The 27,090-nt window shown below is 48.4% G+C and overlaps 4 protein-coding genes, 1 long non-coding RNA gene and 1 pseudogene across 9 annotated transcripts in view; 5 read left to right on the top strand and 1 right to left on the bottom strand.

The window, feature by feature from the left end:
- LOC147040458 (uncharacterized) overlaps window positions 1–26,637 on the bottom strand; it is a 28,152-nt gene extending 1,515 nt beyond the window's left edge. Inside the window, exons 1-10 of one of the 2 annotated variants that reach the window (XR_015063134.1) lie at window positions 25,524–26,637; window positions 23,750–25,298; window positions 22,497–23,661; window positions 19,810–19,937; window positions 19,695–19,723; window positions 19,463–19,508; window positions 4,582–4,633; window positions 4,319–4,464; window positions 1,950–2,370; window positions 1,264–1,327 (exon numbers count right to left, since the gene is read on the bottom strand). This is a non-coding gene — a long non-coding RNA (uncharacterized LOC147040458). Of the gene's footprint in view, window positions 1–1,263; window positions 1,328–1,949; window positions 2,371–4,318; window positions 4,465–4,581; window positions 4,634–19,462; window positions 19,509–19,694; window positions 19,724–19,809; window positions 19,938–21,103; window positions 21,675–22,496; window positions 23,662–23,749; window positions 25,299–25,523 lie in introns of those variants that run through there. The other variant, XR_015063135.1, reaches the window with a different exon arrangement.
- On the top strand, window positions 1,272–2,574 carry spic (Spi-C transcription factor (Spi-1/PU.1 related)). Its single transcript, XM_085902373.1, has 5 exons — window positions 1,272–1,337; window positions 1,399–1,483; window positions 1,553–1,659; window positions 1,759–1,855; window positions 1,921–2,574. Exons 1-5 carry the CDS (start codon window positions 1,287–1,289, stop codon window positions 2,355–2,357), a joined length of 777 nt encoding a protein of 258 aa, XP_085758499.1. The 5' UTR covers window positions 1,272–1,286; the 3' UTR covers window positions 2,358–2,574.
- spi2 (Spi-2 proto-oncogene) lies at window positions 3,076–4,735 on the top strand. Its single transcript, XM_085902371.1, has 5 exons — window positions 3,076–3,191; window positions 3,266–3,339; window positions 3,405–3,478; window positions 3,820–3,919; window positions 4,331–4,735. The coding sequence occupies exons 1-5, from the start codon at window positions 3,076–3,078 to the stop codon at window positions 4,654–4,656; spliced, it is 690 nt and encodes a 229-aa protein (XP_085758497.1). The 3' UTR covers window positions 4,657–4,735.
- mybpc1 (myosin binding protein C1) lies at window positions 5,782–21,075 on the top strand. Of its 3 annotated transcripts, XM_085902360.1 has the most exons (29): window positions 5,782–5,966; window positions 8,259–8,285; window positions 10,477–10,518; window positions 10,861–10,998; window positions 11,081–11,229; window positions 11,292–11,409; window positions 11,487–11,532; window positions 11,928–11,984; window positions 13,143–13,309; window positions 13,386–13,518; window positions 14,304–14,428; window positions 14,514–14,619; window positions 14,685–14,851; window positions 14,933–15,098; window positions 15,177–15,283; window positions 15,364–15,500; window positions 15,586–15,745; window positions 15,823–15,927; window positions 15,999–16,187; window positions 16,640–16,774; window positions 16,869–17,036; window positions 17,130–17,218; window positions 17,290–17,485; window positions 17,571–17,710; window positions 17,785–17,944; window positions 18,024–18,160; window positions 18,241–18,427; window positions 19,122–19,160; window positions 20,156–21,075. In XM_085902360.1, the coding sequence occupies exons 1-28, from the start codon at window positions 5,945–5,947 to the stop codon at window positions 19,139–19,141; spliced, it is 3,393 nt and encodes a 1,130-aa protein (XP_085758486.1). In that variant the 5' UTR covers window positions 5,782–5,944; the 3' UTR covers window positions 19,142–19,160; window positions 20,156–21,075. The 3 variants fall into 3 exon arrangements, with proteins under 3 accessions (XP_085758486.1, XP_085758484.1, XP_085758485.1); XM_085902358.1 differs by lacking the exon at window positions 19,122–19,160; XM_085902359.1 differs by lacking the exons at window positions 10,477–10,518; window positions 19,122–19,160.
- Window positions 21,181–24,673, top strand: LOC147040459 (cholinephosphotransferase 1-like). The gene is made up of 8 exons (XM_085902366.1): window positions 21,181–21,623; window positions 22,503–22,650; window positions 22,720–22,861; window positions 22,938–23,022; window positions 23,093–23,224; window positions 23,286–23,444; window positions 23,517–23,642; window positions 23,783–24,673. Exons 1-8 carry the CDS (start codon window positions 21,384–21,386, stop codon window positions 23,897–23,899), a joined length of 1,149 nt encoding a protein of 382 aa, XP_085758492.1. The 5' UTR covers window positions 21,181–21,383; the 3' UTR covers window positions 23,900–24,673.
- On the top strand, window positions 24,942–26,939 carry LOC147040457 (cholinephosphotransferase 1-like; annotated as a pseudogene). The gene is made up of 7 exons (XR_015063133.1): window positions 24,942–25,379; window positions 25,464–25,677; window positions 25,747–25,888; window positions 25,965–26,049; window positions 26,120–26,383; window positions 26,447–26,572; window positions 26,688–26,939. The product of XR_015063133.1 is annotated as a cholinephosphotransferase 1-like (transcript).
- Window positions 26,940–27,090: the final 151 nt, after the last annotated feature.

Raw genomic sequence — 27,090 nt, 5'->3', positions numbered from 1 at the left:
CGCTCGCTTCTTTGTTTGGATTGATAAGAGGGAGAGGAAAAAAAAAAACACACACACACCAAAACATAGACCGCACCTGCAAATTCAACTACCACAGTTTCATTAAATTGATACAAACGGTGTCAATTAAAAAAAAAAAAAAACAATGGCGCTCTGCTCTGTGAACTCTCGACCGGTGTCCCAGATGAAGTGAGCAACAAGTTTCCCAAAAAGATAACACGTCGCCAAAACACCTGCATCCAGCCGTCACGCTTCAGCCGCCGCCTGACACATTGCGGTGGGTGGCTTATTTATGGAGGCGTAGCCCTCAACCCCCCTGCACCGCCCCTCCACACACATACACACCAGGAAAGCGGTCAACAAGTCTTGGGAGCAAAGCTTTGTGGTTCTTTGTGTAATCAGCCGTGAAAGGAAACACACACACATTTGCAAGTGAATGAGGCGAGGTGTGTGAGCACAATAACACGACTTTGTCATGAGTAAAAGCAATGACGTATCATATGGCGACTCGACTGCGGCCACCGCCTCCCCCCCTTTTTTTTTTTTTTTTTTTACACGGTTGAGGTCCGGGTGCCCACTTAACAGGCCCGAAAGGGGAACTTGAGCGCCAAGTCGGTTGATATTTAAAACGCGGCGCTAGAGTTAAATGAACTTCTCAAAAAAGGGGAAAAAAGACGTGTTTATTTGAAGAGTTGTGTGTTTGACACGTTGAGTTGTGTTAACCATTAACGTCGATTAGCACAAGACCTGGCGCAATAGAACAAATAGGAATGTTCATCCGGTATCTTAAACTTTTGTCTCATATTCTTTGGATCGGAAACCAGAATAAAGCAAACATTAATTCACCTTGCTGTCCCAATACTTTTGGAGGACTCTGCATATTTTTATGTTTAAAAAAAGAAAAAAGTGGCTTTCCCCTCCACCTGTCGCCTTGTGGTTTTTATTCGATGGCGATCAGCAGTGGTTGAGGTTGTCATGCAAATTTACGCGCGGCAGTTGCACAAAAGATAAAATACTTCCGATCAATCGGCGGGCTCAGATTCCCAGCACAAAAAAAAAAGATTCATTGTGTTTTTTTTTTTCCCTCTTAATCTCAATACTGGCGTATCTACTGTACCACTGCCTCCCAACAACACGCAGAGAGAAAAAAAAAAAAAAAAAAAAAGAGAAGTGTATCACGGCTGCGTGTGACGTTAGCGCATTTAAATCGAGCGTCCTCCGACTATTTATGCCAGCGGACAGGTAGCGAAAAATGTTTGATACCTGTCCGAGGTCGGCGTCCACCGATGAGGGCTGGAATCTCCTCGCCCCGGGGCCACGCTCACTCCTACGAGATGGTGAGAGCACATAACAATGCACTTGGAATCAATGGGGTCCATGAAAACTTTACCGTCGCAGCACTGCTTGGACAACATGGAGCAACACTTCCAGGATGCCATCGACGTTATCCAGCGGCATTCCTCTCATCGCCACTACGACTCAGGTATCCCGGCATTTCACATTTCTTTGGCTGATATTTTGGGAGGCTTTTGAGTGATTTATGCCTTCTCAGACTACGCGTACTACGACACTCAGCAGTGTCAGATGTCTTACTGCCTGGTCGGCCCTCACCTCGACGTGCCGGCGACCCCCGGTTGCGACTGGCACGACTCCGGGGCGGTGAGTCATAAATAGCGCCTTGTAAAATATATTAAAAAAATACCAATAAATATACATATCGGTTCATTGGGAATATGACTCCAATTATTGGTTTGGCAGCAGACGTGGTCGCAGGCGCTGCCCGAAGTACCGCCGATGCAAAGCGAACCCGCCGACTTGTACTCGTCCCAACGGCCGGCGCAGAGGAACGGCCGAGGTGACGTACACGGCGAGGCGCCGGTATAGATTTTCGTCGCTAGCTCGCATGTCTTTTTCACGCAGGTCGCAAGAAGCTGCGCCTGTACGAGTACCTCCACGAGGCCCTCCACGACCCCGACATGGGCGACTCCATCCAGTGGAGCGACGGCGCAAGCGGCACCTTCCACTTTGTGTCCAAGAACAAGGAGCGTCTGGCCGAGTGCTGGGGCCAGCGTAAGGGCAACCGCAAGACCATGACCTACCAGAAGATGGCCAGGGCGCTGCGCAACTACAGGCACACGGGCGAGATCGTCAAGGTGCGGCGCAAACTCACCTACCAGTTCAACCCCGAGATCTTGCGCAGGTTGGGCTCAGGACGGGCGCCCGGCGGGACTTTGCCCGGCCCGGTGGCCGCGCAGACCTACTGCGGCCCCTCGGCGCCCGACTGGCAGAGTTGGTACGCCGCGCAGAGCCTGGCGCAGGAGTTGGAGCACGTCGGCGCTTTCGATGCGCTTTGTTGAAATACTTCAGACTCTGCAAATTGAAGTGGACACCATGACCAAGTTTGTCAAATTGATGTTCCCCTCATCAAAATCAACCCCTAAAACCCTATGATGTTGTTTTCACCTTTGTTTAAAAAAGAAAAACACTCTTAAAAAAAAAACAAAAAAACATTAGGTTAAGGCTCAGATGGCTAATTTAATCAAAGGTGCCAATTTTGTCTTAACATAAGAGCGCATGACAGAAAAAAATCATGTGTTTTCATTTTGTATTTGAGCGTTTGACTGTTTGTCCTTTTCAATAAAGGTCCCATCTTTTCACTTCACACTGATTCAAATTTGTCAGAATAGGAGCTGTTGAGGCTACGACAAGCCATAAATGAATGTCGTTCACGCACCTGCTGTGTTCCTGACGGACTCGATGAACCAGTTTGTTCGGAGAAAATGTTCAGCGCCGCGATTCCATTCTGATTGGCGCTTATTTTTTTATTTTTTTTTGGGGGGGGGAGGCCTATTCATGGTAGACCAAATTTCATGTTGATAAGCAAAAGGGGCTTTGGGGGCTGACATTTTTAAAGACGGCCGTTGCGACTTTGTCGACACATCCTGTGAGGAAAAATATGGCCGCAAGTGTGTTTTTCCTGAGAGAGTGGCGGCGGGCTCCAGACGTGGCCTTATCGGGGCCCAGAGGGGAGGATGTGGTCAGCCTTTCTTGACGGGCTGCCGCATCTGCTGCGGCATGGAGCTCATTGTTAGCGGCGGGCTCCTCGCTCCCTTTGGGGGAGGTAGGTATAAGAACGGCGCCCCCGACGTACTTTCCACGCCTTATTCGGATCAACTAGAGCGGCGGGGATGGTAATGAGCGATAAGCCACATCACCTTTGCAAAATATCGAATCATTGACTCTTAAATGTCCTGCAGGATTCTTACCAGGAGGCTCAGTCTGACTTGGAGGTCATTTTAGAGTTTCTGGAGGAGTACCACAGACAAAACACGGACAACGGTAAAAAAGCAGCGTGGTTGCTATTGGCAACGTCATATTTGATGTAGTGTCGTTGACTTTGACAGCGGCTGCGCAGCAGGACGCGAGCGCCGTAGACGACCAAACTTGGGAGCAATGCTGGAGGCCTTTGGAGCCACCAGTAAGCATTTACGACATTTGAAAAATTATTTTTAACATTGAAGAATGTTTCACTAAAAGAATGCTGTAGTGGTACAAAAATACTTGTCATTTAAAAAAAAAAAACAACGGTACATATTACATTTTTAAAAATTCGTATGAACTTAAAAAAAATGACTTCCTACAAAAAATACATTGAAACATCACATGGTGTTAATTATCCAGCTAATTGAATGTGCTTTTCAAAGGCGCAGTTTTGAAGGATGATTCAAGCTTAAATCCCAAAAATGTAACCAATAACTGGAGCGCCACAATGTGTCAAAACCTGGCTTGAACTTTTGTCATTTTGTCTGCCTGCGCTAGAGCATCCCAGGTGGCCCAGAGGCGGTGCCGTGCGAGACGCCGGCTGCCTCCGTGACCACCAGACAATTAAGCAAACAGCAGGCCTCGGCGGCGGCCGGTGGTGAGTTCTCCTTTTTTGCCTCGCTCACCTCATTCCGGTTATTGCCGCGGGGCGCTTTCCGCCTCGGAGCAAAGAGATCGTAAACAATACAAGCGCTTTTTTTTCTTTCTACCATTTATTAGATAACCGCAGTGTTTGCTATGTGGCCAGTTATTTTCTGGGAATTGTTGCTTTTGAGGAAATGATTAACAGTAAATGGTGTGGCGCAGATGTGGGTGTTACACTGTCAGGGATCTATTGTGGGTGGAACTTGATGCCTGCCTAATTTAGTGTGCCGGCCAGCGCATTTGCATACTGGCAAACCTCAGCTGCAACTGGTTCAGGACTGGCTTGTATTTAGAACTTGGGTGAGATTTGAAAAAAAATATATATATATATAAAAAAAACGAAGCCACTGACCGCTTCTCGCAGGGAGGAAGCTCCGTCTTTTTCACTTCCTCTTCGAGATGCTGGAGGACCCCGCCATGGCCCACTGCGTGTCCTGGGTGCCGTCGTCCTCGGGCGTCTTCCGCTTCTCCGCCCACAACAAAGACCAGCTGGCGGCGCTGTGGGGCCAGAGGAAAGGCAATAAGCGGCCCATGACCTACCAGAAGATGTCTCGGGCGCTGAGGAACTACGCCCGCTCTGGCGAGATCGTCAAGGTGAAGAAGAAGCTCACGTACCAGTTTGGCGAGCACACGCTGATGTTGCTGCACAAACATCGCCGGGGGGGAACTGTAAAGCAAAGCGGCCCGTGAACACATCGTCGGAGTCAACATTACATATCGAGTCGGGTTTTTACGTCATCTTTAATAAAAAAGAACAATTTGTTGCTTGAACCAGAAGGTGTCACTAGACTCCATTTGACGAGCCATACTGGCCCCTGCCCCTCCCTCACCTTCTCCGGTGACCTCATGGCTCAATCACCCCTGTGATGTGAACTCTCGGTGCAGTGCCGACAATACCAAATGGTTTTGAGCCCTTTGCATCCACATGACACCCGGCCCTCCTAAGCCCAGCATTTATTGCTGTAGCCCACCACCGCCCCGGCCGGTTATAAATGGGCCAACCCCCGGGGGCAGGCGGCGAGTGTCTGTTACCAAGAAAGGCCACATGCTGTAAACTTAATAAGTACATATTAAGGTTGATATTTTCAATTGCTCCTGTTTGTTTATGTGGAAATGTCATCACCGCTTTCTAAAATTAGACGCAGTGTGCGGAGGTTCGGTGCCGGGTTAAGTCCTGGTGGACATCCATTTTGTCGAGCGGCTCTCTAAGTATCGGCGGCAGAGCAACTCGTGTGTTGAATTAATCACAATGGCCGCAAATAGGACTGCGGGAGGGAGGGGGGGGTGTGTGTGGGGGGGGTGGGGCGCGTCACCGCCCGGGCACTGTAGTTTATTTTCAGTCCATCCCACATACACCATCCTTTGGCTATAAATAATCTTTCAATTCAGCCCTGAAAGTAATCCCTGACAATACACTCGAAAAGAACCGTTTGGGGCGCATGTGAAGAAAAGTAGCACCAAACGTTTTGGTGACACCGAAAAAGTTGGAGGAATCGACGACAGCAACTCTCATTATAGAATATGAAAAGTTACTGTTTTCTCATTCAATAACAACTTTTGACTAAGGGCTGGGACGTGGAACGATTCGCATCGCCCGGACCCAAAAAGCTGGCGTGGTCGCAGAAGGGCTGAGGACTGAGATGCTCACTGTGGGCCAGACGAGAGAGGAGAGGAGGAGCGTGCCATCTATCTATATAAGGCCTGAAAGCCATGTCCCCCCCCCCTGGATGGGTCAGTGTTCCTCCTCTCCCCCACCCCTCCGCCAAGACCTCCAAAACGTAACCCACCGTGCTCTCCTCATCTCGCATCACTCTCGTCCGAGTGCAGCGACGTTCTCTCGCTCTACCTGCCGCCCCCCTCCCCCTTGCCGGTGGACTCCCCGCGCCTCATCCCGGCGACCTGCCGTTGAGTTCCACAGCTCGGAAGCTGCGCTTTTTTTTCTTGACCGCCTGACGCTCTAATTGGGACCCGGCTCAAGATGCCAGAGCCCCCGAAGAAAGGTAGGGCTGCAGAAGGGACTACGACAAACACCGGCCGAGTGTTTTAGGGGCAAAAAAAAAAACGGCGGTGGGTTGGGTTTTGGTGTTGTACGGTCGATGCATGCATCGGTTGAGCAGCGTCCCTGCAGAAACGGTGGTCGGACTCGGGATCAACAAAGTTGCTCCAGGTGTCTCCCAGATGATTCATGGCAAAGTCCATATTAAACTAGACACCGCGTCTAAAAGCATCCCCGTGGTCCCGCCCCCTCTTTTGGAAGACATCTGTCATTGGCAATATCACGTCCATCCACATTCCTGTTTAATCCACGCCTGTCTGTCGTTATGCGATGCTATTACTTCTACCTTCTCCATTAGCAGATCAGATATGCCCGTAAAGAGTACATTTAAAACTTTAGGGAGAGCTGATGTGTTTTGTTTTTCCCTCGTAAAGCTGCCATCCCCTCGAGGACCGGTGATTTATCAGAAGACTATCTATACATAAACGATATTGAGATTTTCTTTTCAAAGTGTGAGGGGATGCTATGAGCTGGCGGAGCAAGTAAATAGTGCAGATCCTGGTTGAGTGACAAGTGCTCATTGACTAGTATGACTAGAAAGGGCGTGTTTTTTTCATCGCATTAATTGGCCTCATTAAAACAAGACTTTGGCTTTTGTTTGTAAAGACATCTGTGGCATTGAATTGCGTCATAAGCCATTTATCTTCACTGAGAATTTGCTACAAAGGTGACTTTCCCATGCGCATCCACGGATCCAATCGGCGACCAGCATCACCCCAAAATAATAACATCCCCCGGCAGATACTGTAAATGTGCATTGTTCTTCAAATGGGTCGGACCAGCTGTTGTTTTAGACGACCCCCCCGACCCACCCACTCTGGATGCCAACAGGAGATGATGGGTCGACAGAGTACCTCTCGGGGGGCCAAGATTCTTGTCCCTGGAATAGTTTGGAATGAGCTCACTTTTAATCCCCATCCCTTGTTCCCTGCCATCTCCCTCCCTCCCTCCCTCCCTCCCTCCCTCCCTCCCTCCCTCCCTCCCTCCCTCCCTCCCTCCCTCCCTCCCTCCCTCCCTCCCTCCCTCCCTCCCTCCACTGACACCCAAGCCTCCTCCCCCTTCCTGGCCAGGCACCAGTTCTGACAACCCCACAGCTATTCAAAGGGCAGCCACCCCTTTTGACCCCAAGCACTGCCTCCTTCAACTACTGTCCTCACCTCGTGCTGCTTTGTCTTGGGTTTCACTCGCCGAGAAGCCCGCCGCTTGATACAGTATTTCTTGTGGCAGAGTTCCAAGATGGCTCCCTCCTCCATTTCGTGTCTCGTAATTCAAGACAGTTTGTCATAAGGCAAAAGGGGGATCTCATCCAATTCCGCCAAAGGAGCGCGACGGCGGGATTGATGAGGGCTCTGACAGACGTTTGAATTCAAAGACTGGTCTATGTTAGGAGAAGCAACCAGGCAACAGTTGGAGCCTCGGTGAGCCCCTTTCTGTCTGAGCGCCAGCACAGGCGACAGCTGAAAATACCTGCAACCTTGTCAGCTGAACTGGGAGACCTCGGAGGTAAAACAAAACCTTTCTGCCCCCTCATTATCTCTAAGGCCATGAGCCTCGTTCTGGGCCCGCATGATGTGACCCTGCAGGATTGCGCGGCGGTAGCCAGAAACGCATTGTTTGGAAGCGAGCCTCGTCGCTAATTTTGGGTGGCGGAGGAACGCTGACAGGGAATCGTCAAATTCAGGAATATCTGAAGATGAGACGGCAACGGGAGAAGCGGCCCTCAAAAGACAATACGCAGTCAGCAAATGCGCAGGAAACCGAGTTGAGGTCTCCAAGGATCTGATGATGCAGGACCAATGAGGTTTTTGATCCAAGTTAGTGGTGTATCCATGCCAGACAAAGGTCTCCAACCTTCATGTTCATCCATCTCATGTTTGTTATCACTTTCCCGGTGTTTATCTTCTCCACTAAACCTCGGGGTGGAGCGCTGAGCTCCATAAAAACATGTCGCCATGCATGGAATTTGGCAATTTATGATGTGTCTTTACGCAAGACTATAAACACCTAAATAAAGGTTAGGTGACCACAACTGGAGCTATAAAAAGCAGAGGCAAGTCCAGCTGCCTTTGTGCACTGGCCCATGGTCCCGTGGTTCTGTGGGCTGTCTGTGGTTTTTGGAGAAGTTGGTGTGCCACCGTCTTAATCACTTAAGACTTTTGGGAGTCAGTTAACCAAATAACATCAAATGCTTCCCAACTGTTTCGTAATGGATATCTCCTGTCTTTTCTCCTTTTAGATGAGACGGCAAACGGACAGCCGGAAGGTGAGTGAGCGATGACGGGTCTCCGCTTGTCACTTCACACCTTCAGACGACGATCAGACAGACTCAGACTTGTCTCTGGTTGGGTAAACACATGGGGCACATTCCTACAGATAGTATCTTTGAGGGACTGGAAATAACATATCCAGATGAGTTGGATCCTTCCCAGCTGATTTTGGGGCAAGAGGCAAAAATCAACCCTGGATTGGTCACTGGATGATGGAAGGCCATATGTAGCAACTAGATTCTCTGGACTATCTAGAGAAAACCCATGCAAACAGAAAGATCCAGGCCAACGTAGGAAGCCACAAACCCGTAGCTTGAACGGAACCACTTTGACCCATTTGGCCATTGCTGACCTAGGATCTGAGAAAGAAAGTATCGTATGATAGCGAAACCTACAACAGTTCTAATGGCGTCCCCTTGCCTTAGCGTAGAGAGACAGAAAGGGACTCTGACTTTGCAAGAGAAGACCAGACAACATCTCCCAAAGAGGAACTCTGAAACCTTAAGACAGGTTGATTCTCGTAGACAATACGGGACGTAGCCGCTGTGACAACCAGCGAGCTGTCAGCATCTCTAACATTCCTGTCGCAGAGCAGCTGATCCCTCACTGTTGTTTCAGCTGACGCGCCGGGGTGGCCTACGCGAGGACGAGCGGGGTTGGGGGTGGTGGGCGGCGAGCGACGAGCATTTTGCCGTCGCCGCTGGGATTTGACCTTGGAGCCGCAGCATCTTGAGGCTCATGTTGGGAGAAGTTCTACGAAAGCCTCACTAAAAATACCCCAGGGACTTTTGCAGAACAACTACAGCCAGCACTGTCTCAAACGGGGTGACCCAAAGATGACTTCACCTTTGCAAGATAGTTTGGTAGTCATCTATAGTTAACCGGGGAACATCATTCATACAAATTTGCAAGCCAGAAATGACATTGTTGGTGTTTGTCTCGTGTATCAAAGTGTAAGCAAGTATGTGTGTACTATGTGTGCTGTTGTCTTTTTGGCGTACACGGGAGTGCAAGCGGCACCACGCGTGCTTTGAAAAGCTTTTGTGCTCATCCAAATCCATTGGCCGCTTTATTTGTCACATGTTCAGAAAGTGTCGCACCAGACAGTAACGGTGCCTCGCCCCCCCCCGCGATTGCCCTGGAGGTCTCTCCGCCCCCAGGTGGGTAAAAGCTTGACCACCTCGATTCTTCCACCCTCCCCTCCACCACAACTCACGTCACGTGTTGCTTTGGGGTGTGCAGTCCCTCACACGTATTCTCCGATTTTTAATTCACTATGCCGGGCCTGCGGGTTCTCTGTGGAGGAGGTATGATTGTGGTGTTTTGTGGTTCTTAGCGTGCCGCCGTGCTCTCTCCACGCAAATGTGAAGATGTTTTTAAAGATGGTATGCTCTGGGCGCACCAGCGTGGTAGGAGGTCAAGGTAGGCGCGAAAGGTAAGTGTCCTAGGCGGAAGCGAAATGGGAACATATACGCAAGATTGACCAAAAGTATTTGGTCTACGTAAAACCGGAAAGAATTTGCTTTAGCTATGGATGCGATTTATCGAAAAGGTGAGTCGTGACGTTTACCCGTTTTGCGAGATTTGCACCATCTTGCTCGGTGGGTATTAGCCTTTATCCTTTCCGATGGGTCATGTTGGAAGACTGTCATCCGTTTTGCTCAAATCTCGAGTGAATTCTATTTCTATACGTGAACCTAGCCTGATCACTTTCCGCGATGACTGTGCTTTTTTTCACAGAGGAAGCCAATTCACTCAAGAAACTGTCAATTGAGCTGCCTAGTAAGATGCCTCTGCTCAGTCCCATGACAGAGTTTCTGACAAACGCGGTCACCTTCCCTAAATCACTAAATATCCCCCCCCCCCCCTTAAAATAAAATTAGAACATAGGAAACATGCTGGCAGACATGTTTTTGGGGTGTGTACAGCAGATAGAAGTGGGGATGTCCCCTTGCTAACAAATTAACAGCCACCTTTTAACTCCAGGTTACACTTTCAATTTTGCCCTTTGAGTCGTTCCCGTCAAACAGCAGATACAATTCATGATCAATACTCCCCCCACCCCACAAAACTAATCGCTTGTTTTGTTTTGTTTTGTTTTTTTTGTCTTGACGTGTGCTTGCTCCGGCGGACTTTACAGTACGATTCCCGCCACGATGCTGTAAATCTCTCTTTGTCTTTATTTAGATGATAGCGTCCCTGTTACCTCCATGGGGAGAAAAGACTCAGGTAATTGAGTGGTAGACACAGTCACTAGCCATTGTTGATATTGTTACATACACTCGGGAATCGAGAATAGCGTTGCTTTTATAAAGATCCTCCGTCGCTCATGTTGGACATCATAAGAAGTAAGTTTTCTGCTCCATGTCTATTTCATGCTTTCAATGTCGCTTAAACTGCTGCTGCTGCTGCTGCTGGTGTAAATGATAGAACGTGTCCAAATGTGTCGTCCTGTCTGTCTGAGTGCTAGGACCAAAAGGTGGGCGGCTGTCATGTGGTTCCGACCAAAATGATTGACTTACTTGCTCCTTTTTAAAATCTACAACTGTGTTTGTCCTTAATGTGAACCAGTGTGGTCTTTGGGTGAATCCCAACCCCCAGAGGAACTGGAAAAGCCCATCGAGAACCCACCGGCAGAAAAGCCAGCTGAGAACCCGCCGACGTCCTCCCTGCTATCAGAAAGACCCGTGAGCGGCACGGTGACAGTCGGTAAGCAGGACGTGAAGAACGCTTGGGGATGGAAAGTGCACACCCGACGTCCACAATAATGCCCATGTTTGTCTTGACTAAGGTGGGGACATCACCTTTGTCGCCAAAGTGGAAGCGAAAGACCTTCTCCGTAAACCCACCATCAAGTGGTTTAAGGGAAAATGGATGGACTTGGCCAGCAAGACAGGAAAGCACCTGCAGCTCAAAGAGATCTTTGATCGTAACACCAAGGTCGGTCTTGGCCTCCGGCGTCTATCAGACGGGGAGTTCTCTGACGCTATCTTCTCGGATAGGTCTACACATTTGAGATGCATATCATCAAGGCCAAGGAGAATTACGCGGGCAATTACAGGTGCGAGGTCAGCCTCAAGGACAAGTTTGACAGCTGCTCCTTTGACCTGGAAGTGAAAGGTGGGTCAAAGCACCGAGCGGGCCCTCTCGTCAAGACAATGGACGAGTAACCGTGAGCTTGTTCCGCTGTCTTCCAGCTGGGGGATCGCAAAGTATCGACATTCGATCTGCTTTCAAGAGGAGGTAATGCAAGACGTTAGGTTGTGGATTGTGTATTCAGTATGCAACACAAAGGTAGAATCCCGTAAAAGCGTAGAGTACGACACGATTGACACAATCGATCCAACTCAAGCGCCTTTAGACAATTAAAGGCCGATATCTAAGAATCACCCACAAACAATGTGTACGGAAGGCAATACAAAGCAGCGTGATGCCATTGCGCCGTCAATGTCACCCTGGACGCGAGACTTACACAAAGCGCCTTGTTTCAAAACCAAAGACTGAGGTCTTGTGTAAGAACCAATCACTTGTTAGCTCACAGCTAATACGCTGATTGAGCGTTGGCTTTGTGTTGTACTTTGAGCATTGTTTTTCCTGTTTCACGATATCCGTATTAATCTCTCCCTTGTTAACAACAGCACGGATGGCCAAGAAGATGCAGGGGAGCTTGACTTTAGTGCTCTCCTTAAACATAGGTGAGAATCATTTGCTCAGCCGCTGAGTGGATGTTGCCCTCTCTTCCACTTGTCTTTGCTTCTTTTGCTTTGAAAGAATGATTCGTATGAAGCCACCCTAGGAATGGCCAGCCTATGTCTAGCACGCTTCTCTTGGTTGCTCCAAATAATCCCAACGATGCCTACAATGGAGGCTAAAGCTAAAGCACAGACGACCAGATAAATGATCCATTTATTTTGGGCTTGTCTCTTCTTTTCCCCTACATATTCAGACAACAGAGGTTAGTAGAGCCAAAACCATAGGTATTAAAAGCATTAGACCTTACTGCGGGTGAGTACTGTAATCTGGTCGAGTCCCCAGCATGACGGGGTCTCCCCGAATTGGACGAACAAAGAGTGTTGGCGTACAGTAGCTTGGTAACACTTCATTTGAAAGCAACATTCTGACCGGCTCCTTCTTGCAGTCAGCAATGACGGAAACGGTCTTGGAGCACCGTTTCCCATTGTTAAAGATGAGCCACAGAGAAATGATGCCCGTAAAATAGTGTTATCGCTACATTGTCGTTCTATTTCAGGTGAGAAATACAAGGCAAATACAGCCATGTTTATTTCGGCTTTCCACATAATCATGGCCGAAAATAAACAGGAGGAGTAAGAATGGAATAACATTTGCTCATGTTGCTAACATTTGGAAGAATGTCCATGAAAGACAGAATTGACTGAAATTTCTCTTAACGCAAACTGTCGATTGGTTGACTAACCAAGAGCTCACAAATCTAATCTGACACCCACCTCCAAGATTCTAACACTATGCGAGCTTCCCTGACTGGATCAATGCAATCAGCAAAAAAATGGTTCTCAATTCCAATAGCCAAATGTACTCTAGGGGACCAGAACATGTCTACCGGGCTACTTGTTGGTAGCCACACAAAAAAAAAAAAAAAAAACCTGGTCATGGTAAGCAAAATGCAACGAGATTGTCGTACACGTGACGAGGTGGATTTAGACCAAAAATGTCCAGGATCAAAGTAAACTCAGGTTTACTTTGCATGAAGCCCATCCTTTTGTGTGACATGTCCTGAGGAAATAGAATCTCATATTACCGTTGAATTTCCTCAAGACGTGTTGCAAACACCTGCCCATGACTGTGGGCCCTCACACAATATCCAACACCCCCAGGGAGCACAAACAGCAGGACGACGCTCCCGAGGTGGACGTGTGGGAGATCCTGAAGAACGCCCGTCCGGATCAATATGAGAAGATCGCCTTCGAGTATGGTATAACGGATCTGAGAGGCCTGTTGCGTAGAATGAAGAAGATTCCCAAAGTGGAGAAAAAGAGCGAAGGTAACGAAGAATCACTCCGGCCATTGTAAACCCAGAGAGGACCAATGCTGACGAAAATACGCCTGGCATTTTGCAGCCTTTGCAAAAAAACTGGACCCTGCGTATCAGGTAGATAAAGGTGGCAAGATCCGCTTTTCTGTTGATCTGACTGACCCCACGGTCGACCTGAAGTGGTACAAAAATGGAGTGGAGATCCGTCCCAGTCCCAAGTATGTCGCCTACTGTGCCACGAAAATGTTGTCAAACCCAAAACACACATAAATGAAGCGCATTTGACACGATGCCATTCATTTGTGGAACCGTGTCCTTCCGGTTGTCTCGCAGATGTCTTCTCGACTTCAATGTGGCTCTTCCTTGACTGCAGAGCTACATTTGAGTGATAATCTCTCACGTACTGTTGTCTTTAATTGCTTTTTGTATGCTTCCGTACAGGGGAGAAGGCGGTACCTCCCACACAGGTCTTTAACTGAGCGTCGCATTGACATGACAGTAGATAAGGTCAAGTTCTAGTGAATTACACAACAAGAAAGTGAAGATAAATGCCCTCAGTGCGTGTGCCACCTAGGACAGATAAGACGCAAGACTTGCCAAGAAACCTAATTTCAAAGTCAAAGTCAATGCCATGCCAAGCTAAAGCCATTTGGGAGGCTACCGCTGTGTTCTGGTTCCATCACCAGGACTTCCTGTCATTCTCCCCACCCCCAGGCATGATGTCTCTCTGTCTATGTCTGTCTGTCTCATGTCTTGATGCTCCTTCCTGTCTGCCATAATCAATTCCTGCACACTCCGTGTGCTCTGGCCCTGTTCTGGCACCGCTGCTGACCTTAAGTCAAAGGAAGTAAGTCGATCCGTTTGTCTTTGTGTTCGTTGTTGTCTGATCCGATGTGCACGATGCATGCTGAAAAACGGATGATTTGACACTTCCCTACTTTACAAAGAGTAAAAGGGGCTCAAGCAACTTGTTAGGCCAAGCTGACTAACGAATCACGTTTAGGTACATTTTTGAGCATAAGGGCACAGAAAGGATCCTGGTCATCAACAACTGTGCTCTGAATGACGACGCGGCATATTCTGTGGCAGCAGGAGACGAGAAGTGCTCCACAGAGCTGTTTGTCAAAGGTATTGCAAGCAAACATTTCCTTAATACCCTTGGTGGACCTCGCTCAGCCTTTTCTTCAGCGCTATCATCATTTCTGGACATTAGAATTGCCGGTCAAGATTACAAAAGGTCTCGAGCCCGTGACGACCACAGTGAATGAGAGGATTGAGCTGATGTGTGAGGTGACAGAGGACGGCGCCCCAGTCAAATGGTAAGATGATGGTGTAAAATTGGGAGAAGAACAACATGGAAACTAGAAGCTCTTTCTCATCTCAGGATGAAGAATGGTGTGGAGATTCCAACAGGGGTTCGCTCCAGATATAGAGTCAAGTGCGAGGGAAACAAACACTACCTGGTGATCGACGACGCATCCCTGGAAGATACTGGGACATACTCCATCATGGCTTCTGGTGGCTCATCAGAGGCTCATGTACAGGTTGACCGTATGTATACAGTGATGCTTCATTGACTTGCTCTTACCGCTTTTCTTCAAATGTAAGCTGAACTCAACTCTTGGTCAATAGTGAAACCACTGAAGATCCATCAAGACCTGACGGATACAAAGGTTTTGTTGGGCAAGCCTCTCAAACTGCAATGCGAGATCTCTCCAGGAAACGTCCCAGGCCGATGGTACAGAAACGGACAGCTGATCCAGGAAACCGACCGCATCAAGATTTCACACAAAAATAGGTACGACCTCAATGTTAGACCGACAAAAACGAAAGTGTTCAATAATGAATAACTTCAAGGTTTTTTTTTTTTTTGCAGGGTTCACGAACTTTCAATTGAAGTTAGCTCACTTCACGATTCTGGAGATTACACTTTTGTACCTGAGGGGTACTCACACAGTCTATCTGCGAAGGTTAATGTCATTGGTACGTTCCAATAAGACTCAATGGCTTGCGATCACACACACCAGAAAATACTCAAGTAATGAGTATACAATTTTCTTCAGACCCTCCAAAGGTGCACCTGGAGGGGTTGAACTTCATAGACAACACTGTGACAGTTGTAGCTGGAAACAAGATGCGCTTGGAGATCCCCATCAGTGGAGAGCCAGCCCCCAAGGTGGTGTGGATGAAAGGTGAAAGGGTCAGTATCTAACGTTTGTCCGCAGCCTGGGTGGACGAGACTTCGGGAGGTCTAAAAGGAATGGCCGCCCACATCTCTGTCTCAGGTTATCGCCGAGGCGGGCAACCGAGTCCGAGCTGAAACATACGTTGACCAGACGAGCCTGACAATTGATATCACGGAGCGCGAGGACTCGGGCAACTATAAATTAGTCCTCCAAAATGAGGCCGGAGAAGCCTCAGCTAGCATCAAGTTGAAGGTTGTAGGTAAGAGATGACGACAAAAACGTATCGCAGGCCTTTAAGGAATCTCAAAAAGCTCACAGCACATTTTCCTTCTGCAGACATCCCTGATTCTCCAGAGGCGCCTTTGGTCCCCGTGATTGGAGGCGATTGGTGCTCCATGACATGGGAGCCACCCAAATATGATGGAGGTTCACCAATTTTAGGTAAATGTCCAAATATCTACCTCACAGATTTATTGCGCAGCAAAAAGGTGAAGTATGTTTGTCCCCCACAGGCTACTATATTGAGAGAAAAAAGAAGCAGAGCTCAAGATGGATGAGAATTAACTTTGACCTCATCAAAGAGACAACGTACGAACCCAAGAAAATGATTGAAGGCGTGCCATATGAAGTGCGGATATTTGCCGTCAATGCCATTGGGGTGTCCAAGCCCAGTGAACCATCCAAAGCTTTTACCCCGCTGGGTAAGTCATCCAAACGACCCTTTTAATGTCCTCCGGGACAACGGTTGCACTCTCTATGCCATCGTTTCTCTGGACTATCTTATTTGAACACGTCACCAGCATGTCATGCCTTTTTTTGTTTGGTTCAGGTTGAATAGAAGCCTTTGATGTGCCCTCGGCACAGCATGCACACAGCTGTTGCCTCCCGTTTCACCGCCATCCAAAGCATTTAACTAAGATTTTCATTGGCCACGCAGGAGCTTAAGGAGATATTAAAAAAGGTCTTTATAACCACTGCCAAACCATCTGCGGATTATAGGTTTAGGAGATTAGGTGAGAGAGTTCAGTAGGAGTGAAATGATTCTGAATAAAGAATGGGCAGAGGCTGGCAGACAGAGAGGCGCCTCGCTCATGTCCTCGTGTGTTGATCTTGCTTGTGTAACAAAAGTCTGATATTTGCATCCTCCTCCAAGCGGTGACCAGTGAGCCCACCATGCTGGTGGTTGATGACGTGACTGACACAACAGTGACCGTCAAGTGGCGTCCTCCAGAAACCATCGGAGCCGCCGGTCTCGACGGGTACTTGGTGGAGTACTGTCTTGAAGGATGTAAGGCGACCCGTTGCCCCGCAAACACTGGGCTATCCTTGACGGAATTGAAAGAATTCAAGGCTAAAAAGATGCAACGTTTCTTTTGCGACAGCTGAAGACTGGGTACCGGCCAACACCGAACTGATAGATAAGACAAGATACACCATCGCAGGCCTGAAGCCCGACTCGAAAGTCTTCATTCGAGTCAAGGCCGTCAATGCTGCGGGAGCTAGTGCGCCACGAACCACTCAGCATGCCGTTCTTGTCAAGGAAGTTATCGGTAAGGAAAATAATGCCAGGGGAAAAAACAAAGACAAATGAAAGTTGCTTCTCAAAGATAAGTTACGCCTTCAATTTTGTGACATGCATCAAGAACCACCCAAGATCCGCCTCCCGCGACACCTGAAGCAGACTTACACTCGACGAGTTGGCGAAACTCTCAACCTTGTGGTGCCGTTCATGGTAAGCGATTGTCAAGGTTAAGTTCTTTTCTCAGAATCATTCAACATGAGTCAATGACGACGTCCATCTAGGGCAAACCGAGGCCGAAAGTGACTTGGTTGAAGGACGGTCAACCCATTGATCCTGCCGCCGTGAGCATTCGGAACACGGACTGTGACAGCATGATCTTCATTCGTAAAGCAGAACGGAGTCACTCTGGGAAGTATCAAATGAAGGTGCAGGTAGAAAGCCACGAGGACACAGCTGACATGGACATCCAGATCATAGGTGAGGAAATAACAAAGCGTGGAAAGAAAAACGTTCACTGCCGTTTAAACCTTTGGCTCATTTTTCCCATTTCTGTGATCGTTAGACCTCCCTGGTCCTCCCCAGATGGTGAATATCGAAGATGTCTGGGGAGAAAATGTATCTCTGTCCTGGACTGCCCCTCAAGATAATGGCAATGCGGCAATAACAGGCTACACCATTCAAAAGGCAGACAAGAAGACTATGGTAGGCCATACATTTGGAGAACTTGGGCCAAATGTTTGCTCATCACAATGACACGTTTCATGTTCCGAACATAGGAATGGTACACGTGCCTTGAGCACTACCACCGCATGACCATCGCTATCACCGAACTCGTGGTCGGTAACGAGTACTACTTCAGGGTCTTCTCTGAGAACATGTGTGGACTTAGCGAGTCGGCCACCCAAACCAGGAAAAGCGCCCTCATCCTCAAAGAAGGTCAGAGAATTTTCTCGGATGGAAGTTCGATCGCATGGCCACTTGCCACCACTCCATTCTTTGACTCTTCCACCCGCAGACATGAAGTTGAAAATCTTTGAATTCAACGACCACGACTTCAACGAGGCTCCCAAATTCACGCAGCCGCTCATCAACACGTTTGGCATCGCTGGCTACAACACTACTCTTAACTGCAGCGTGCGTGCCCACCCCAAGGTAGGAACGGCCCAAGTTGGAAGCCAGCACGCAAAAATGACCCTGCCAAGTCAAACCCTGTCTTTGTGTACTTCCCGTAGCCCAAAGTGATCTGGATGAAGAACAAGATGATCATTGGCGAGGACCCTCGCTACCGCATGTTTAGCAACCAGGGCGTGTGCACGCTGGAGATTAGGAAACCCAGCCCTTACGACGGCGGCATGTACACCTGTAGGGCCAGCAACGACTTGGGGGAAGCCCAGGTGGAGTGTAAACTGGAGGTCAAGGGTAAGCGTGGACGCAGAGCTTTCAGTTCCATTAAAAACAATCGTTTATAAAAGTAACCAGTGATTTAGAGAGTGACGGGAGGCCAGTTCAAAGTAGGGTCCAGTTTCAAATGTGTGTTGTGGGGAAAAAAAAAGATGGCTGCCGTTTAAGGAAATGTAAGTATCTGTTGTTGTTGTTGTTGTTTTTAACACAGAAGCTAGATGAAATACTCAAGCAACATGTCCAATGAACAGCATATATCTCCATCATGTGTTGTTTTTGTAGAAAAAAAAAAAACACATTCAGAGATACATGCATTCATTGGTTGGCTCCTTTGGAATTTAAATATACAGTAGCTGGTTAACCAAAAGCTAACTTCATTGAGAGCAAAAGGTTTCTCGCTCTCTTTTTTTTTTTAACACCTTTTACCTACATAAGCATTTTAAAACGAGCTAATGTTATTCCGCTCACGGTGTGCTAACGACACCAGCAGGTAGCGATTAAATGTCATTTCATGTGTCAAATTTCACCTTTAAAAAAAGTTCCATCCTCACTTCTTTGACTTGACAGCAATTTTGGATCCACAGTGGTGCCACTTTCACTTGTTAACTCCTCATATAAAAAAGTTTTTCACAGCGGTACACCCCCCTGGTGCACACATGTAACCCCATGTAAACATTTTTGCTAACCCATATTCTCTTCTCTCTCCCCCCAGTCCAAACTCAAGAATTATGAATGTTTGTTCTCACATAAGGTAAGCTTTCATATGGATCTGGCATATGAAGCTTATGTCATTCATGATGCATCTCGCCGTCAGCCTGCTTCTAACTTTGAGTTGCTGGTTGGGACTATGGCCGCTATTCCCTTTGCAGGAAGTCCCCCCGGCGGCCATTTTAGCGTAATGGGATTTGCATGAATCCTCACGGCTGGACTCCTTTCGAAGTCTCTTTTGTAATTTGCGTCGGTTGCCATTTTGTGACTCGTGAGTGTTGTGTGCAGACGACACGAGGTGAGTAAATTGTTTGCTAAACTGTACGGAAACAAGAGCTGACGTACCTTTTTTTGTCCTCTCGTGGCTGCCATCGACGGACGTTTTACAGCACTGAAAGCAAAGCGAACAAAATGGTTACTCTTTTTTTTTTGTGCGCAACGATTTTGTCTTGGGCAAAGCGGCTGTATGTGCAAAGCCTCAGCTTGTGTCCCAGGTCAGTTCTACTTTGTTTGGAATAGTTTAAGATGGAATAAACCAACCCATTTAAGTCACAAACAAAAAGTAATACTGACTTACTTTTGAGAGAATCTTGCATTGTAGATGCACTGCAAAAAAAAAGTAAAAAAAAAAAAAAAGCATAACTATAAGTTAAACGCTACATCAAACAGTAAAATATCGTAAAACTACTCACCACTTGCATGTCGTCGGTTTGGGACGAGGATGGCCTGTGGAAGCCTTAAATGTAACGCCACTCACTTTACAACAAGCAGCATTCTCCAAAAAGTTGTGTCGCTTATTGCCACCCCCAGTTGAAGTTCTCTGTAAGCACACAGAGGCCAATGCTTCAGGTAAACATTGGCTGAGCGTGAAGCTATGATTTAGTGGCACGTGAAAAGCATTTCTGCCGTCGATGCTGCTTGCTACCGACCGTTTGGGGCTCACGATGCACGAGAGCAAAGCAGAACTGAAACGGGACGACCTACGCCTTCCTTCCCACTTTGTTCACGAGTGTTCCCACATTGTCCCCCCTTTTATAGGAGGGTTCACCTTCTATGAACTCATGCAACGCGGCGTGCCCCTGCACCTGATTGACAAGTACATGACGGAGACGAAGGTTGTCGAAGAAGACAAGTAGAGACTTGTCGAGCTTTAGCTGCAAAATGTGCTGCCACGAGTGACCCCCTGCCTTCTCTCACCTACACCCAACCACTACGGGAGGCCAGCAGCCTGGATGCGGGGATGGAGGAGTGGATGGTGGGGGGAGGAGGAAGGCGCACTGGTCTTTGTGTGGCATGCTGTGTCACCCTCTGTTTTTTATTTGTACGTCTCAATCAGCTCGGATGCATGTCAGCAGCTCTTATTGTTATGCTTATGTGTGGAAAACATTACAAATACAAAACTACGATGTTCTTTATTTTGGTGAGGGTACTCTGAGGGGCGGGGCATGTATAAACAAATGTTTGTTTTGTCTTTGTATGGAGTCTCTGAAGAAAACTGTTGGCTAAACGAATGTGTCGATGACTCAAGAAGAGGGCAAAGCGGATGGGATAAAAAAAAAAGTGGTTGATTCTGCATGAAATCTTGTCATTTTTCGGATTATTATTGGTGACTGGCAAAAAAAAAAAAAATTGAAGCTCGGTAAACATGCGCATGCCTTTGTAATTATGACTCATGGATTACAATAAATGGCAATTTTAACTATGGCATTGTTTCTGGATATCTGAAGAGTTATTTTCCTACTTCAAATGAAAGTGTGTCTCCAACTCTGCTTAAATTTGAATATCGTGGAAATTTTGGATTTACTGTATGTGTACAGTATACTAAAGACACAAAGTAATTCTCATTTTACACTCGGTTTTATACGTCAAATAAATATTTATTTTAAACAATTATAAGCCACCATAACAATACGCATTTTGAGAACTAACACTGTTCATTAAAAACGTTTTTGTGGTCACTTGTCTTGTGCGTTTGGTCAAGCCTACCGTTACTGGCAGATTTTCAAAACAATCGGTAAAACTTTTCGCTGTAGCGGAAGTGCGCTCCCTGCCCAATCTCCCTTTTCCGGTCCTTCCCTCAAACTCGTCCGAACCGTCATCACCCGCTCATGGTTCCGCCTTGCAAATGGCCTAGGCACATTCTTCTTCCTCAACAGGCCAAATGCACTGCAATGTTTTGGACTTGGCCGCGAGAAGGTAGCCGAGTCTGAGCCTCTTTCCCTAAGAGCCTGCGGGATCTCGTCACGATCCATTTGAAGGAGAAACGATGGCCCACTTTCTGTGGCCGGAGCCGCTGTCAAGCGCGCAACTCAAGCGGCTGGAGGAGCACAAGTACAGCGCCTCGGGTCGCTCCTTGGTGGAGCCACCGTGTCAGATCTATTGGAACTGGCTCGTCCAGCAAATTCCGACGTGGGTGGCCCCGAACACGCTCACTATCGTAGGCCTGTTGGTCAACATCGTCTCCACGCTCCTGCTCGTGCTTTTTTGCCCCACGGCCACGGAGGAGGTGAGTTGAGGCGACCTTGGACAAAGTTTCTCCAGACACCCCGCTCGCGGAATCAAGTTCTCGCATTGAGCAAATCAATGTGAATTTGACCATTTCAATCAATTGGTCGAATGAACTCGTTGGGAGACTTTATTAACAGTAATACCAGAGTGCAGTTCGGCGTTCAAAATAGGATTGAAAATCCCTTCTGTCTGTGTTTAATTCGGGGATTTAGTCGCTGTTACGTGTAAACAAGTCTCAAACGAGCATTTCGTGCTTCCTTGTTAATTGATCGCTGGTTGGATCTCAATCACATCTATTTGTCAGGATCGATGATCCGTCATGAATGTGCGGTTGTCCGCCTCTCTCGCTTATGGGGGACGGCGGGGTTCGGATGTCAAAACACGACAATGCGGAGGACTGTTGCCGCCCCTGTTGTTGATCCCAACAAGCGAGTACTTTAGCATAAAGTTAGCTTAGTTGCTAAACGACACGTCAGATGACGTCATCGGCAGTGCTGACGCCACTAATCTGGCATCACCTTTACTCCTGGATAAACGACACGCGCTGGACCGGTTCACCCTGCTTTTAGTGCTAATTACGTTTCTTACTACTCACTCAAAGTCCACATTGTATCTGTTTGCACACTTATCTGTATTGATTAATCACTCATTAAGCAACAAACACTTCATGCGAAACACATGTTTCTGTCTTGCCACCGTGCAATAAAAAGCATGCACCTTTTAATCTGAAACCCAAAGATAAAACTTTGTTCAGATGAAAGCGCACTCGGGAGTTTCATGTTTTTCAGAGTTCAATTCTAAGAAACTCATTCGCAAAAGACTCCATAAATAAAGACATGAATTGAAGTGTATTTGGTCAATGGAATCTTACCTTCAGGCTCCAGCATGGGCTTTCATCCTGAGTGCGCTGGGTCTCTTCGTGTACCAGTCTCTGGACGCCATCGACGGCAAGCAAGCCCGCAGGACCAACAGCAGCTCGGCCCTCGGCGAGCTCTTTGACCACGGCTGCGACGCCGTCTCCACAGGTGCTCCGTGATCCAGCCTCGAAGCTCCCCGCGGTGTCGTTGCTGAGGTCTTGCGTTATCTTGCTGCAGTGTTTGTCGCCGTGGGTACGTGCATCTCCTGCGGCATCGGCCGATACCCGCACTGGATATTCTTCTGCGGCTTCATCGGGATGTTCATGTTCTTCTGCGCCCACTGGCAGACCTACGTGTCAGGAACGCTTCGCTTTGGCCTGTGAGTGAGTCCACCCTTGACTCGGGCGCACGGCAACTTGCGTTTGTCCTCCTCAGCCGCTTTGTCTCCCGGACAGGGTGGATGTCACCGAGGTGCAGTTTGCCATCATCATCATGTACCTGATGTCCGCCTTTGGTGGGGTGAGCCTTTGGCAAACCACGGTAACGGGCTCCTTCAGCAGCATGGCGGTTGTCCACTTGCGGATCTTCAATCTGTGTCTTGTTCTTCAAGCTGCCCCTCGTTGGACTGCAACTGTACGTCTTCCCCATCATGGGCATCATCGGCGGGGCCCTCTACTCCTGCCACAACTACTTCCACGTCATTCTCAATGGCGGCGTGGGTAAAAACGGCTCCACTGTGGCGGTAAGCTTTGCCGAATAGCGTCGTGATGTGGCGCCATCTAACCGTTGCCGCCGCCGCACAGGACACCAGCGTGCTGAGTCCCGGCTTGCACATTGGCCTCATCCTCACGCTGGCCTTCATCATCTTCAAGAAGTCATCCAGTCAGCTATTTGAGCACCACCCCTGCCTCTACCTTCTCGCCTTCGGCATGGTTATCGCCAAGATCTCCAACAAGCTTGTGGTGGGTTGCTCTTGAAATGTCGTTTCTTTCCTGCGGCGTGCGGAACGTCGACAAAGTTTTTGCTCGACGCAGGTGGCGCACATGACCAAGAGTGAGCTCCACCTGCCGGACACGGCCTTCGTCGGTCCGGGCCTCCTCTTCCTTAACCAGTACTTCAACAGCTTCGTCGACGAGTACGTCGTCCTCTGGATCGCCACGGTCAGTTCCTTGTCTTGCGCTTGAGAATTAGAATCTCACGTTCATTCATTCGTGTCGTAATCAATTGATTGTGCAAAACTTACGGAAACGGGTTGGTGAGAACCTACTTGTTCTAACGCCACCAACTAATAACTCTTCAGGCGCTCTCCCTGGTGGACCTGACGCGCTACTGCACGGGGGTGTGCCACCAGATCGCCGGCCACTTGCGCATCCGCGTCTTCAGCATCACGCCGCCCGGCCCCGCCCACCGCGACTGACGGCTTGCCCGGCGGGAGGAGGCGGAGGGCGACGCGGACCGCTCCCCACTCCTGAAAGCAGACGACGATGACATCGAGAAGAGACCCCGCACCCCAAGCCTTGACCGAGTGATCACCTCTGCCTGAGAAAAAAAGAAATCAAATAAAAACGTGCCCAAAGTTAAAAAATGCTCAAAAACAAACATGTGAAATACCAAAGTTGTTTTTTGTTTTGTTTTTTTTAATTGGTCAATACAATGACTGTGACTAAATGCGATCAATCGGGGTGATTCAATGAGGAGGATTAAGATTTCCGGTGAGGTGTTTTGGTCAGCAGGCTACTTAAAGCGTTTTCATGTCATCGCCATTTCTTCTGCTTTCTGACTTCTTCTCCCTTAAGGGCTAATAATGAATATTGTGATTGTATACAATTCGCCTTAATTCATTTTCTTGTAATTACAAAAAAGAATAATAATTGTGAATATTGCAAACCAAAACTTTGTACGTGTTTTCCACTGAGAACTGCAATCGAGAAGTTTCCCTTTGATGGGATTGACACATTTCTCCTCCGGCGAATCTGATGCGCTTATTCAGGTTGATGGGATTTCTTCTTCTGTGGTAGCGCGTTCATATTTTGAGGTTCTGTTTTCTACTCTGGAAAATGACACGTGACTTTCTCGTTTTGAACTGTACAACCGCCATTTTTCACTGCTCGCTAATATAACTGGACGGCAAATTTTTACTAACAAGAATATGTGTGTAGGAGTTTGTAATAAAGAAACTATTTTTCATGCATTCCTCTTGTCATGCGCTCGTGCAAGCGACTGATGGGTACATTGCACAACGTGGGCTTGGTGTGGCGCTATGGTAATGACACTCGAAAAGCATTCCTGCCGTCGAGGCTGCTTGTCAAGTCTCCCTGATAGATGGGAGGGATCATCATCTGTGAATTCATGCAATGCGGCGTGCCCCTGCACCTAATTGACATGTAAATGATGACGACCAAGGTTGTCATAAAAAACAGGTAGAGACTTGTCAAGCTTTCGCTGGAAAATGTGTTGACGCCTCCTCTTCTCTGTCACCTACAGAAGGCCAGCAGCCTGGATGCAGGCTCAGTAGCCTCTATTATTTTGCTTCAAACATTTTTCATTTTGAAGAAGAAACGATGGCCTACTTTCTGTGTTCGGAGCCGCTGTCCAGTGCGCAGCTCAAGCAGCTGGAGGTGTACAAGTACAGCCCCTCGGGTCGCTCTTTGCTGGATCCGGCGTGTCAGATCTACTGGAACTGGCTGGTCCGGCAAATCCCGATGTGGGTGGCCCCCAACGCGCTCAGTATGGCGGGCCTGTTGGTCAACATGGCCTCCACGCTCCTGCTGGTGTTTTTTTGCCCCACGGCCACGGAGGAGGTGAGTCCAGGCGACCTTGGACAAAGTTTATTAACAGTGATAACGGAGCGCTATTGGTAATTCTGCGTTAAAAATAGTCTTTCAAATCCCGTGGATGTCACACCACCACCGATCCGACATGTTTCCCTTGTTAAATACGCTTGATTCAATTCATCGATAAATGTTCTCTCTACTACAAAGTATTTGATCTGTTTGCACACACGCATGAATTAAGTGTATTTTTGGTCAATGGAATCTTACCTTCAGGCTCCAGCATGGGCTTTCATCCTGAGTGCGCTGGGTCTCTTCGTGTACCAGTCTCTGGACGCCGTCGACGGCAAGCAGGCCCGCAGGACCAACATCGAATCGGCCCTCGACGAGCATTTTGACCACGGCTGCGACGCCGTCTCCACAGGTGCTCCGTGATCCAGCCTCGAGGCTCCCCGCGGTGTCGTTGCTGAGGTCTTGCGTTATCTTGCTGCAGTGTTTGTCGCCGTGGGTACGTGCATCTCCTGCGGCATCGGCCGATACCCGCACTGGATATTCTTCTGCGGCTTCATCGGGATGTTCATGTTCTTCTGCGCCCACTGGCAGACCTACGTGTCAGGAACGCTTCGCTTTGGCCTGTGAGTGAGTCCACCCTTGACTCGGGCGCACGGCAACTTGCGTTTGTCCTCCTCAGCCGCTTTGTCTCCCGGACAGGGTGGATGTCACCGAGGTGCAGTTTGCCATCATCATCATGTACCTGATGTCCGCCTTTGGTGGGGTGAGCCTTTGGCAAACCACGGTAACGGGCTCCTTCAGCAGCATGGCGGTTGTCCACTTGCCGATCTTCAATCTGTGTCTTGTTCTTCAAGCTGCCCCTCGTTGGACTGCAACTGTACGTCTTCCCCATCATGGGCATCATCGGCGGGGCCCTCTACGCTTGCCACAACTTCTTCCACGTCATTCTCAATGGCGGTGCGAGTAAAGGTTTGAGTCCCGGCTTGCACATTGGCCTCATTCTCACGCTGGCCTTCATCATTTTCAAGAAGTCGTCTACTCAGCTGTTTGAGCACCACCCCTGCTTCTACTTGCTCGCCTTCGGCATGGTCATCGCCAAGCTCTCCAACAAGCTTGTGGTGGGTTGCTCTCGACACTCCTGCGCCGCGTGGAAGGTCGACAAAGTTTTTTGCTCGACGCAGGTGGCGCACATAACCAAGAGCGAACTTCACCTGCCAGACACGGCCTTCGTCGGCCCGGGGCTCCTCTTCCTCAACCAGCTCTTCGACAGCTTCGTCGACGAGTACGTCGTCCTCTGGATCGCCACGGTCAGTACTTCAGAATGAGTCAAAATAGAGCCCTGTTAAAGCTTCAGAGTGGGACAAAGGCTCTGGCTTTTGCTCAACCTACTTGTTCTCACGCCAACAACTATAAACTCTTCAGGTGATCTCCTTGGTGGACCTGACGCGCTACTTCACGGGGGTGAGCCGTCAGATCGCCGGCCACTTGGGCATGCGCGTCTTCAGCATCACGCCGCCCGGCTCCGCCCACCGCGACTGACGGCGAGGCGGACCGTTCCCCGCTCCTGAAAGCAGACGACGAACTTGCCCAAAGTTACAAAAAATGCTCAAAAACAAACATCTGAAAACGTTTTTGGACCTTTTTTTTTTTTTTTTTTTTTAACAGGTCAATACAATGAACGTGACTAAACATGATTAATTGGGGTGAATTCAGTGAGTGCTTGTGAATATTGAAAACCAAAACAACCTGTGTACGAGTTTTCTACTGATCACTGCAATACAGAAGCTTCCCTTTTATCGGAACAATTTGTCATGCATTTCTCTTG

Source organism: Syngnathus leptorhynchus, chromosome 21 (genome assembly GCF_054491065.1).
Source record: "Syngnathus leptorhynchus isolate UIUO chromosome 21, UIUO_Slep, whole genome shotgun sequence".
Lineage (NCBI taxonomy): Eukaryota > Metazoa > Chordata > Actinopteri > Syngnathiformes > Syngnathidae > Syngnathus > Syngnathus leptorhynchus.
The sequence above is the reverse complement of the archived record's forward strand: the minus strand, read 5'-3'. Positions and strand labels throughout refer to the sequence as shown.

Excerpts from the sequence above, each read along its gene's own strand:
- mybpc1 (XM_085902358.1), top strand. The coding sequence starts at position 5,945 with ATGCCAGAGCCCCCGAAGAAAG. Across the intron at positions 11,230-11,291 it reads TCTTTGATCGTAACACCAAG|GTCTACACATTTGAGATGCA; the intron begins GTCGGTCTTGGC and ends CTTCTCGGATAG. Across the intron at positions 14,620-14,684 it reads GACGGCGCCCCAGTCAAATG|GATGAAGAATGGTGTGGAGA; the intron begins GTAAGATGATGG and ends TTCTCATCTCAG.
- spi2 (XM_085902371.1), top strand. The coding sequence starts at position 3,076 with ATGGAGCTCATTGTTAGCGGCGGGCTCCTCGCTCCCTTTGGGGGAGGT. Across the intron at positions 3,479-3,819 it reads GGAGGCCTTTGGAGCCACCA|AGCATCCCAGGTGGCCCAGA; the intron begins GTAAGCATTTAC and ends TGCCTGCGCTAG. Across the intron at positions 3,920-4,330 it reads GGCCTCGGCGGCGGCCGGTG|GGAGGAAGCTCCGTCTTTTT; the intron begins GTGAGTTCTCCT and ends CGCTTCTCGCAG.
- LOC147040459 (XM_085902366.1), top strand. The coding sequence starts at position 21,384 with ATGGCCCACTTTCTGTGGCCGGAGCCGCTGTCAAGCGCGCAACTCAAG. Across the intron at positions 21,624-22,502 it reads GCCCCACGGCCACGGAGGAG|GCTCCAGCATGGGCTTTCAT; the intron begins GTGAGTTGAGGC and ends TCTTACCTTCAG. Across the intron at positions 23,023-23,092 it reads TGAGCCTTTGGCAAACCACG|CTGCCCCTCGTTGGACTGCA; the intron begins GTAACGGGCTCC and ends TTGTTCTTCAAG.
- spic (XM_085902373.1), top strand. The coding sequence starts at position 1,287 with ATGAGGGCTGGAATCTCCTCGCCCCGGGGCCACGCTCACTCCTACGAG. Across the intron at positions 1,484-1,552 it reads TCATCGCCACTACGACTCAG|ACTACGCGTACTACGACACT; the intron begins GTATCCCGGCAT and ends ATGCCTTCTCAG. Across the intron at positions 1,856-1,920 it reads GGCGCAGAGGAACGGCCGAG|GTCGCAAGAAGCTGCGCCTG; the intron begins GTGACGTACACG and ends TTTTTCACGCAG.